The following is a 13,056-nucleotide window of genomic DNA, read 5'->3' as shown; positions in this document are numbered from 1 at the left end:
CTGCTACGGTCACTAAGCATCCCCTGTATGCTCTCCACACTGCATATCCAGTTTGATATCACTCGCCGCCACTATTGATTTCCGCGGCATTTCCCTTGTCACGGTGTGGTCGATACTGCCGAATTCCAGGTCCAAATTTTGTGTGATACCAACAGATATTCTCGCTGGTGGGCAAATGTCTGTTTCTGCCGGAAGACCATCGCCTTCACGAGCCATCTTTGGATCATCGCATACTACGACCGCTATTTGCTTACAATTAATCTACCTGTTCTTGTAGTGGTTCCAGAGGAGTCCGCGTTCTGACGACGACCGTTGTACCGCCAGTCGATGGATACATCTAGACCAGGGGCGGGCAAACGTTGCACGCGGCTCGTGAGCGCACAGCGCTGCACGTGTGCTGCTCGCGTGCAATCGTCGACCGGGGCAGTGGCGACAGCCGGCAGGTTGCGGCAGTGTAGTGCCAGGCTAAGCTGCGGACGTTGATGCGAAGCGACCACTACGTAGTGAACGTTGTATTTCAAGGACCGGAAAATGCAGAGTGAATCAAGGAAACGGAGACGTGGAGATTTGCTATCTTTTAAAAAGTAATGGGAGAATCATTTTTTTCTCTGTGCAAAGACGTGAAAATTCGAAATGTTTAATATGTGGCAGTATTCTCCCTGGTCACCGGAAGTTTAGTATTGAAGGCCATTATAATAAATTTCACAAGGACGAGTACAATTTATTGTCGCATTCTGAGCGGATGGGGAAATTGACTGAGCTTAAGAAGAGCGACCTGACGATATTAGATGCATCTGTCCTAGTTGCCGTTGTCTCGAGAGATCTGCGACTTTCTCTCGTCATATCTCTCATCTAACTGATTTAACATTTTATGGATCACTGTTTTCAATTTTTCAGGACGACAACAATAATAGCCCAGCGGTACGTGCAAGGTATAAAATTGCGCTTAATATAGTGAGAGCTGGAAAACCATTTGCTGAATTAATAAGCCTCGGTTAAGAGCAAACATGTTGTTGTTGTTGTTGTGGTCTTCAGTCCTGAGACTGGTTTGATGCAGCTCTCCATGCTACTCTATCCTGTGCAAGCTTCTTCATCTCCCAGTACCTACTGCAACCTACATCCTTCTGAATCTGCTTAGTGTATTCATCTCTTGGTCTCCCTCGACGATTTTTACCCTCCACGCTGCCCTCCAATGCTAAATTTGTGATCCCTTGATGCCTCAAAACATGTCCTACCAACCGATCCCCTCTTCTGGTCAAGTAGTGCCACAAACTTCTCTTCTCCCCAATCCTATTCAATACCCCCTCATTAGTAACGTGATCTACCCACCTTATCTTCAGCATTCTTCTGTAGCACCACATTTCGAAAGCTTCTATTCTCTTCTTGTCCAAACTGGTTATCGTCCATGTTTCACTTCCATACATGGCTACACTCCATACAAATACTTTCAGAAACGACTTCCTGACACTTAAATCTATACTCGATGTTAACAAATTTCTCTTCTTCAGAAACGATTTCCTTGCCATTGCCAGTCTACATTTTATATCCTCTCTACTTCGACCATCATCAGTTATTTTACTCCCTAAATAGCAAAACTCCTTTACTACTTCAAGTGTCTCATTTCCTAATCTAATCCCCTCAGCATCACCCGATTTAATTTGACTACATTCCATTATCCTCGTTTTGCTTTTGTTGATGTTCATCTTATATCCTCCTTTCAAGACACTGTCCATTCCGTTCAACTGCTCTTCCAAGTCCTTTGCTGTCTCTGACAGAATTACAATGTCATCGGCGAACCTCAAAGTTTTTACTTCTTCTCCATGAATTTTAATACCTACTCCGAATTTTTCTTTTGTTTCCTTTACTGCTTGCTCAATATACAGATTGAATAACATCGGGGAGAGGCTACAACCCTGTCTCACTCCTTTCCCAACCACTGCTTCCCTTTCATGCCCCTCGACTCTTATAACTGCCATCTGGTTTCTGTACAAATTGTAAATAGCCTTTCGCTCCCTGTATTTTACCCCTGCCACCTTCAGAATTTGAAAGAGAGTATTCCAGTTAACGTTGTCAAAAGCTTTCTCTAAGTCTACAAATGCTAGAAATGTAGGTTTGCCTTTTCTTAATCTTTCTTCTAAGATAAGTCGTAAGGTTAGTATTGCCTCACGTGTTCCAACATTTCTACGGAATCCAAACTGATCTTCCCCGAGGTCGGCTTCTATCAGTTTTTCCATTCGTCTGTAAAGAATTCGCGTTAGTATTTTGCAGCTGTGACTTATTAAACTGATAGTTCGGTAATTTTCACATCTGTCAACACCTGCTTTCTTTGGTATTGGAATTATTATATTCTTCTTGAAGTCTGTGGGTATTTCGCCTGTCTCATACATCTTGCTCACCAGATGGTAGAGTTTTGTCATGACTGGCTCTCCCAAGGCCATCAGTAGTTCTAATGGAATGTTGTCTACTCCCGGGGCCTTGTTTCGACTCAGGTCTTTCAGTGCTCTGTCAAACTCTTCACGCAGTATCTTATCTCCCATTTCATCTTCATCTACATCCTATTCCATTTCCATAATACTGTCCTCAAGTACATCGCCCTTGTATAAACGCTCTATATACTCCTTCCACCTTTCTGCCTTCCCTTCTTTGCTTAGAACTGGGTTGCCATCTGAGCTCTTGATATTCATACAAGTGGTTCTCTTCTCTCCAAAGGTCTCTTTAATTTTCCTGTAGGCAGTATCTATCTTACCCCTAGTGAGACAAGCCTCTACATCCTTACATTTGTCCTCTAGCCATCCCTGCTTAGCCATTTTGCACTTTCTGTCGATCTCATTTTTGAGACTTTTGTATTCCCTTTTGCCTGCTTCATTTACTGCATGTTTATATTTTCTCCTTTCATCAATTAAATTCAATATTTCTTCTGTTACCCAAGGATTTCTATTAGCCCTCGTCTTTTTACCTACTTGATCCTCTGCTGCCTTCACTACTTCATCCCTCAGAGCTACCCATTCTTCTTCTACTGTATTTCTTTCCCCCATTCCTGTCAATTGTTCCCTTATGCTCTCCCTGAAACTCTCTACAACCTCTGGTTCTTTCAGTTTATCCAGGTCCCATCTCCTTAAATTCCCACCTTTTTGCAGTTTCTTCAGTTTCAATCTGCAGTTCATAACCAATAGATTGTGGTCAGAATCCACATCTGCCCCTGGAAATGTCTTACAATTTAAAACCTGGTTCCTAAATCTCTGTCTTACCATTATATAATCTATCTGATACCTATTAGTATACCTATTAGCAAACATAAGTGATGAAAATATACGTAACTGTTTGCGTTTGTCTGTATGCAGAAATTTTGTTCCAGATATTAAACGTATTGTAAACTCCACCTGTGATAGTTAAATAAAACGTATCGTAGTTAATAGGTACTCTTTCAAACCATGATTTATTTCAAGCACTCCTGCTAACCTTATTCCATCATTCAATAAAGTAAGCTAGAAAAACAAAACGCATTACAGAGGAAGGAGTGGACAGAAGGTATGGTAGGGAGGGGAGGTAAGCGGGTGGCCAGCTTGCCCCTGTGTGCACGCAGAACACCTGTTTACTGCACGCGTGCAAGTGTACCGCACACGTGCAGGATTCCTGCCCGCCCCTGATCTAGACTATTCAGTCAGCAGTTTGAGCAAGACCTTCCAGAACACGTGCGCAACCTATGAGTACTTTCTGTGCGAAGACTTCGAAGTAGTCGAGATGGTGCGCATTAGTCGAGTTCTTCATAAAGTTACACTTTTTCAGGTCGCTTAGCAACAAGCGCCTTACAACTGATAGCTTGATGGACGGCATTTTATCAGTTCTAGGCGGCAAGGATAGGATATCTTGTGCTTCCGTAGCCATTTTCTCTTGAAGTGCACTAAATAACCATAAGTTTCGTCCCATGAGATGTGGACAAGACATATTGATTCTCAAGTTCGGCAGAACACAGTACTAGGTTATCCGACCAGAAGAGTGATGACTTAACTGCAATCGGAGTAAGGATACCATTTGCCGCTGGAAAGTCAGAGCTTGAAGGATTGTGCTTGTTTGTCATGGTAGAAGCTGATTAATTTTGGAAATTTGTGGTAAGGTCTTACGGGAAACTGCTGTAGTCATCGGTCTCTAAGTTTACACACTACTTAATCTAACTTAAACTAACTTACGCTAAGGACAACACACACACCCTTGCACGAGGGAGGACTCGAATCTCCGACGGGGGAAGCCACGCGGACCGTGACAAGCTGCCTTGATTACTCGACGCGGTTTTTCACAAGTGTTTCTACACATCGCCGTTGACACGAAAACTTTGGAAGGTACGTTTTATAGTGCTGCCCCGTAATTCAGTTTTAGTGATGAGATCGTTCCATCAAGCGGCTCGGAAACTCGGGGGGTCACCAAATATAGTGTGAAAGTGCAATTTATTGAAGCACACAACGTAACCGTTTATTACGACGAATAATCGTAAGACTGCTAAGAGCTTCCCTATACATCTTTTGTTTTTAGCTCAGAGGCTGGGCGGAGAATCAGTGTGTTTATAGTACATCCTGCATACATGAAACATGTAGCAGACGACTCATTACCCTAACGTACACTAATATACGTACCAAAACAGAAAAAGAATTAAAGAAAACGCACGATGATGTAGCGATAGCGTCTTTCATTAGTAACCACAGAGTTATTGGTCACGAATTCGAAGCGCGCCAAAGCTAAAATTTTGAATAAAAATTATCAGCAATGGCAGCCGAAGGCTTCCAGCATAAGAATTCACCGAGTTCTGCCAACGGCCTTGTCAAAGAGGGCCGGGGAGCGTACAGAGGTTCAGGGCACTCTCTTGTCCTTTGGGTGGGAAACTGCCCCTAAAGGAGGATGGATCTGCAATGATCAACGACATGAAGATGCAGAAGGCAATGAGAATAAATGCATTTAAGGTACATAATGTGTACCTTCAGGACATGTGGCCTGTAACTGAAAAGAAGTCATGATGATCTCCCCATTGGCAAAACATTCCAGACTAGTCGCCCATTCGGATCTCCGGAAAGGGATTGCCCAGGGAGAGTTGACAATGAGAAAAAGACTGAATAACCATGGAAAGTTTAACGTCCTAAGTATCGGGATGTGGAATGTAAGAAATATTTACATGATAGAGAAGCTAGAAAATCTGAAAAGGGAAATGTTAAGGCTCAGTCTAGATATAGTGGGGATCGGTAAAGTGAAATGGAAAGAAGAAAAGGACCTCTGGTCAAACGAGTATAATACCAACAGCAGCAGAAAATCGTACAACGGGAGAAGGATTCGTTCTGAATAGGACGGTAGGACAGAGAGTGTGTTACTGTGAACAGTTCAGTGGTAGGGTTGTTCTCATCAGAATCGACAGTAAGCCATCACTCAAAACACTGGTTCAAGTGTACATGTCGACACTGCAAGCAGAAGCTGAAGAGACAGAGTAGTATATGACGATATTTAACTGGTAATTCAGAAAGTAAAGGGAGATAAAAATCTATTAGTCGTGGGGGATTTGAATACGCTTGAAGGGGAGGGAGTAGAAGAATGGGCTACGGGAAAATATGGACTTGGTAATGGGAATGAGAGAGGAGAGGAACTAGTTGAATTCTGCTGTTAATTTCAGGTGGTAATAGCGAATACTCTGTTGCAGAATCGAAAGAAGAGGAGGTATACTTGGAAAGGCTATGAGATACAGGAAGATTTCAGTTATTTTACATCGTTGTCAGGCAGAGATTTAGAAATCATATGTCGGAGTGAAAGGCCTACCCAGCAGCTGATATAGACTCAGATCACAATTTAGTAGTAATGAAGAGCAAGTTGATGTTTAAGAGACTAGTCAGGAACAATCATTACTCTAAGAAGTGGGATACGAAAATACTGAGGAATGTAGAGCTATGCTTGAAGTTCTCTGAGACTATAAGGCGATAATGAATAGCTCAGTACGCAGTTCAGTTGAAGAGGAATGGACATCTCTAAAAAGGGCAATAACAGAAGTTGGAGAGAGGAACGTAGATACAACTGCGAAGAAATGCTTCAGTAGATCGACGAAAGAAAGAAATACAAAAATGTTCAGCGAGATTCAGAAATGCAGAAATACAAGTCACTTAGGAATGAAATATATAGGAAGTGCAGGGAACCTACGGTGGCTAAATGAAAAAAAAATTGAAGAAATCTAAAAAGAAATGTTTGTTGGAAGGACTGAGTCGGCAAACAGGACATTTTAACAACCTACGGTAAAATTGAAAGCAAGGGGGGTAACGTTAACAGTGCAATGGGAATTCCACTAATGAATGTAGAGGAGAGAGCGAGTAGGTGGAAAGCCTACATTGAAGGCCTCTATGACAGGGGAACTTATCTGATGACGTGATGGAAGAGAAACGGGAGTCAATAGGGGAGAAAAAGGAGATCCGCTATTAGAATCAGAATTTAGAAGAGCTTTGGAAGACTTAAAACGAAATACGGCAGAAGGGATTGACAACATTCCACTGGAATTTCTAAAATCATTAGGGGGAAGCGGTAACAAAAAGGTCATTCACTCTGGTGCGCAGAATGTATGAAATTGACAATGTACCACCAAAACTTTCGCCTTATGAGTTGCGTAGCTTGCTGTTCAGAAGAAATGCTGTGCTACTGTCTGCTTGACCCTTCACTTTCCAGTCATAGCTACATGAGATTCGCCTCTTAAATAAAGGAACAGACGTGAAATTTAAGAAATGTGCTAATGAGAAAACACAGTGAAAGCTGAATACGTAACTTGCCGATCTGCAGGTGTGTACCAGGCGACTGTTGCGGCCTGACTTATTACCTCTTCAAAAAAATCAAATGAATTATTAGTGAGCCAGAGTGTGTCTGAAAGACACTTGCACTTACAAATTGCGCAAGCAAACCATGTCAGTAGAAAGATACGCACGAAATCAAAGAGAGATGAGATCTGTATATCGACTGGCATCGCCACTGGATTCCCCAGAAGCCTTCTGTGTAATTATGCTTTTGTGCCTGAACTGACACTTCGTCGTCTTAAATGAACGATCAGACTTTTGCTTTCAACAAGCGTTTCGCATCTTCGACTGGCGATTGTCTGACTGACAATCCAACATTTCTGCAGCAACAGTGGCTTGCGTTCACCGTTTGTGCTCGTGGGCTGCGTCGTCTGCCGATAACAACTGAAACACAGCGAAGTGTTACTCGGATGATACGATGTGTCTCAATTAAACATGGAAAGGGTAATCACGTGCTGTCTGTTTAACTCACTGGCTGATCTGATAACAGAACAAATCGATGAACGCAGTTTTCGACCCATGGACGTTGATATGTTAGCTCATAAAGACCTCTTGAAAACTTAATTATTATTAGAGGTAATTCTAAGATGTTAGCTTGAACGAACGTTATTGTAGCAAGCAATTAACGGTGATAAGCACCCTAATGGAGCGATATCGCCGTCTGCAGGTATCCAGCGTGGATGGTTGCCGTTATAAAAGACGCCGCGTGTGTGGTCTCTGTTACAGGCGCATTAAGGACACCATGTCGCAGTCAGCGTTGCTTCTGTTGATTCTAGCAGCGACCGTGCGGTGCGCCCCAGGTGAGACTGCATCTTTTTGTATGTGTAGGTATGCTCTGAAATTCATTCTTAAAGTGAGTGGAAGAGAATCGTTTCTTTATTCTGCCATGTATTAAGTTTTCTTTAATTTACGCTTGGGGCATGAAGAATCAGGTGGGGATCCAACAAGGTGGGCGCGGTGGAGGGAGGGGGGGGGGGTGTGTGGCTCATGGCCAAACCATGCAGCTCTCTCCAACTTCCGTCATTGTCCTTTTTAGAGATGGCCATTTCTCATCAACCAACCTGCCTACTGTGTTATTCACTACCGCAGCACCTACAGTTGATGTGTGAATCTGCACCTAAATTGCTGAATGACTGAGAAGATGAAATTTCTACGTTATTTGATTCTGAAAAAGTTGAGTAAAACTGAACGTACTTAGCCTACTTTCTCTTTGCTTTTTCTTATTTTGTCAACACTGACCCAGTATATTCTAGCGCAACACAGTCTGACTGCTCAAAAAAATTACAACCTGACTTCAAATAATTAATTCAAAAGAATGGCCCTGACTAAAAAGAAATCCTAACAATAACCTATACATTAAGCACTTATCTCACAAATATCTTCATTACGCGAACTACTGCAATACAGCGAGGGTCAATACTGCCAGATAAACAGAAGATTCTAACTACTAAAGCCACTAACAACTAATAGGCATGTGGTTAGCAAAGGAAAAATTTTGTTGCAAACCAAATCATGTATTTTTTTTTACCTTAATAATGTGGCATTCAGTTCAAACACGAATATAAATCGTCATTGACATCTAGCACAAAGGTATAAAATTATGAATAATATTCAATATCCAAGTCGAACATGTGCAGATCGTTAGCCTACGCTAACATTTCAGACCTCTAGCCTCCATCAATGCTAACTTCTCACATCTAACATCCATCACTGCTGGCTGTTCACCTTCAACTGCCCAACAGTACTTCCATCACTGCTGGCGACTAACTTTCAACTGCCCAACAGTACTGGCGATTAACTTCCAACGAGTCCGACCAGCCACAGAGTCTCTTACAAAGAAAGCGCAGTCAGAGATCCAATGCAAAGAGCGGCCAACACGGAAGCAGCCCACTTACACAGTCTTCAAGAGTTTAGAGCGCATCTCATCATTCCTCAGTGCCACAGTGCCTCACTCCTTGCACATTGAATCTTCTGGGCTTCAACTCACTCTTCATCATGAATTAATTGCAATCCGAGGCTTATTTGCGCCTGCAGGTTACTTACAGTCCAATATCGGATTTAGAAATCTCTGTTTGACCATGATGTAATCAACTGTAATATATCGTACTTACAAGCCTTATCCAAGCACACCTCCTCCACTCATGACATTGAACGGTGTATTCGCTATTACCAACTGAAATACATTACAGAACTCAATTATTCTTATTCTCTCTCGTTCCTACGAACAAGACAATATTCTCCGGTAATTCCACCTTTTATATTATATACGCCTCCCCTTAATGCGAATCCCAGATGATTATTAGATTTTCCTCTCCCTTTACATTCTGAAGTACCCGTTCAGTATGCTCGTATATTTTCTGTATCCCTTCATCTGCTGCTTGTGACGCTGGCAGGTATAAACTACTGTTGTCAGCATTGGTTTGCTTTCGATTCCGAAGAGGCCAACCCTGTCACTAAACTAATAATCATCCTGTGGTGTTGCTGTTCTTCTTGTTATGTCCGTGCTTGCTCCGAAAATAGGACGAAGAATTCCGTCTTATGCAAGAAACCTTTTTTTCTGTTTTTTGTTTCACCCATATATGTTTCAGCACTTTTTGTTCTATCTTCAGTGGGTTACTTTTTATTTTGTAACTTACATGATGCTATTGGACATTTATTTTGGTAGCTATTCTGCTACACAGTCTACAACGTCTCATGGTTTTGATATCGTGGTGCCTTCTCATATCTTGCTGGCGAAGTGCTCATTTCGTGACCTATGGTCACTTGACACCACTTTTTCGTGACCATAGGTCGCGAAATCAGCCTATTCACTTCGCCAGCAAGATATGAGAAGGCACCACGATATCAAAACCATGAGACGTTGTAGACTGTGTAGCAGAATAGCTACCAAAATAAATGTCCAATAGCATCATGTAAGTTACAAAATAAAAAGTAACCCACTGAATATAGAACAAAAAGTGCTGAAACATATATGGGTGAAACAAAACAGAAAAAAAGATGTCTTGCATAAGGTGGAGTTCCTCGTCCTACTATCACTAAACTGTTTACAGCAGCTCACTCTCTGCTCTGCCGTCAAAGTGTAAGAGATTATGCGAGCCTGGATAAAGCGATTCACTTGTTTTTCCAGCAGAACAGAGCAGCAGGAGTTCTACCATCAGATGCGATGTCCATGAAGAAACTAGGAGAGTTCATTAAAGTGTGATGAATTGCTCATTTCCATTAAACAGAGCAATTTTTCTGTCGGGTCATATTTCCAACGCTAATGAAACTGGAATGTACTGCAAGGTTGCGCCCGCACATGATTTAACCTGTCGGACGGAAGAATTCCGCCGTTTGTTTTTTCTGTCGGACGGAAGAATTCCGTCCTATGTTTGTTGTGACATGTGTACGTATTTAGAAGTAAAACGTTTACCCGAAAGAGCTGCTCTTTTACTGGAGAACGCACATTGTCTTCCTGCTAGAGCTTCGGGCGACGGAATTATTTTTGAGGGTGCTTAGTGCTATGTCACTCATACAGACAACGGAATAGGTTGTGATCTCCGCTGAAAAACAACATTATGTGCTCCAGACAATTCACAATTTATATAAGATTTCAAACAAAGTGAAGACAATTATAACAGCTCTCTCGAGGAAGGAAAGTGCAACAGCAATAACCCTGGAAAAGATTGTGAAGGTGATATTGCTACTCGTCTGACAGGAGACGTGAAATAAATTTATGATTGTGAAGGCCTAGGTGAGTAATTAATCCGCAAATGATTAAGCAGCTATGCCTAAGAATGCGATGTGAGCAGCTACGTGACGCACGTAAAAAAGGACAAAGCGTGTGCGGTAAAGAGAGTGTACATGAGACGATATCGCGAACACCAAGGAACAGAAATGTGTTGACCTCTTGTTAGAGTATGCTGGACAAAATTCGTTCGACTGTAAACGTCTTTTGTGTTTCCAGAAAATATGAGATGTAGTCATAAAATTAAGTGAATGAAATACAGTAACAGAAAAAGATGACTGATTACTTCTAGAAACTTGACCAGAGCAAGTGACACGAAATATAGCGTGTTTTCAGTGATATCTGTAGATAAGATATCACTCTTCGGCGATATACGCATTGGCAATGCAGAAGACTTCAAGTACGACACGTGGCATGTTTTGTAAATACAGTAAGCAGCAACTTCCTGTAGAGAGATGTGTATTTTTTATTATGCATGTTTTCGGTTATTTGTGCAGTCTCGAGTCCACATTGACCCGGATAACCGGCAGCTTGGTGGTCTGTTTTGACCTAGGGATCCGGGGACTTCCCAGGTATACCGCACGTATGAAGTTAGTTATCTTTGAACGTTTCTTTCATTGAAATTATGTGGAACGAGTCGGTTTACTATGCACGTGATAAATGTTAACATTAATAAACATAATTTTAGTCCTACTCATGCAACTACCAATAAAAACAGGTTTTCTTATAACAGGGTACCAGTTTTTAGATAAAAATTCGATCAGGGAAAAGAAAGAAGTTGTCCCGGAGAAGTGATTTTAAGTTAGATTTAAATCCAGCTTCGATAGCTGTCAGAGATTCAGAGATTTTGTATAATTGGACAAACGATCAAGACATTTTGTTACTGCATATCGAAGTCTTTTCTGTGCCAAACACCGCTTTAATAATGGGTTATAAAGGTAATTTACTCCTCCAGTTTTCTGGGTATGGATATCGCTGTTCTTCTCAAGTCGTAATGGATGGAGGATTTCGTTAGCGGACAGTGATAGTGCAGTTAAAATGCCGAATTCCTTGAAGAGGGTTAGGAGGTGGACAAAGATGCGGGATAACCATAAACACAAAACATTATTATGTCTGCTGCAGTGCAGGAAAACAACTTCAAGTGGACTTGGAACGGATAAACACAAGTTCTGAATGGTGTTCAAGCGACGCGTATACCATTTTTCCTGCAAAACAGTGACAAGTTGAGGTATCGATGATGGAGGCACATAGCGTTCATGCACCCTTCTCTCCAAAGTAACCAAAAAGACTCAGCAATATTAAGACATGGTGACTGTGGTGTCCAGGGGAGGTGCGACAATTCGTCCTCGTGCTCAAGAAACCAGTCCCGAACTATGCCTGCTGTGTCAACAGGGGCCCTGTTGTCTTCGAACAGAGTATCACCATAGGAGAACAGACACTGTACCATAGGATGGACCTGATCAGACATAATGGTCACATACTCGTTGGCCTTTGGAGAAGGGAGAACCACTTGCATGAATATCAAGAGCTTTGATGGAAACCCAGTTCTAAGCAAAGAAGGGAAAGCAGAAAGGTGGAAGGAGTATATAGAGGGTCTATACAAGGGCGATGTACTTAAGGACAATATTATGGAAATGGAAGAGGATGTAGATGAAGATGAAATGGGAGATACGATACTGCGTGAAGAGTTTGACAGAGCACTGAAAGACCTGAGTCGAAACAAGGCCCCCGGAGTAGACAACATTCCATTAGAACTACTGACAGCCTCGGGAGAGCCAGTCCTGACAAAACTCTACCATCTGGTGAACAAGATATATGAGACAGGCGAAATACCCTCAGACTTCAAGAAGAATTTAATAATTCCAATCCCAAAGAAAGCAGGTGTTGACAGATGTGAAAATTACCTAACTATCAGTTTAATAAGTCACAGCTGCAAAATACTAACGCGAATTCTTTACAGACGAATGGAAAAACTGATAGAAGCCGACCTCGGGGAAGATCAGTTTGGATTCCGTAGAAATTTTGGAACACGTGAGGCAATACTGACCCTACGCCTTATCTTAGAAGAAAGATTAAGGAAAGGCAAACCTACGTTTCTAGCATTTGTAGACTTAGAGAAAGCTTTTGACAATGTTGAGTGGAATACTCTCTTTCAAATTCTGATGGTGGCAGGGGTAAAACACAGGGAGCGAAAGGCTATTTACAATTTGTACAGAAAGCGGATGGCAATTATAAGAGTCGAGGGGTACGAAAGGGAAGCAGTGGTTGGGAAGGGAGTGAGACAGGGTTGTAGCCTATCCCCGATGTTATTCAATCTGTATATTGAGCAAGCAATGAAGGAAACAATAGAAAAGTTCGGAGTAGGTATTAAAATCCATGGAGAAGAAATAAAAACTTTGAGGTTCGCCGACGACATTGTAATTCTGTCAGAGACAGCAAAGGACTTGGAAGAGCAGTTGAACGGAATGGACAGTGTCTTGAAAGGAGAGTATAAGATGAACATCAACAAAAGCAAAACGAGGA

General features: G+C 41.9%; 1 protein-coding gene across 1 annotated transcript in view; it reads left to right on the top strand.

Moving 5' to 3' along the window:
* The first annotated feature begins 7,542 nt into the window (after positions 1-7,542).
* LOC126242287 (mite allergen Der f 3-like) overlaps positions 7,543-13,056 on the top strand; it is a 64,540-nt gene continuing 59,026 nt past the window's right edge. The window contains exon 1 of the mRNA XM_049948076.1: positions 7,543-7,606. Coding sequence (XP_049804033.1) covers positions 7,549-7,606 — 58 coding nt within the window. The 5' untranslated portion in view covers positions 7,543-7,548. The remainder of the gene's footprint in view (positions 7,607-13,056) is intronic.

This window comes from Schistocerca nitens, chromosome 1 (genome assembly GCF_023898315.1).
Source record: "Schistocerca nitens isolate TAMUIC-IGC-003100 chromosome 1, iqSchNite1.1, whole genome shotgun sequence".
Taxonomy (NCBI): Eukaryota; Metazoa; Arthropoda; class Insecta; order Orthoptera; family Acrididae; genus Schistocerca; species Schistocerca nitens.
This window is presented reverse-complemented; position numbering and strand designations above follow the sequence as displayed.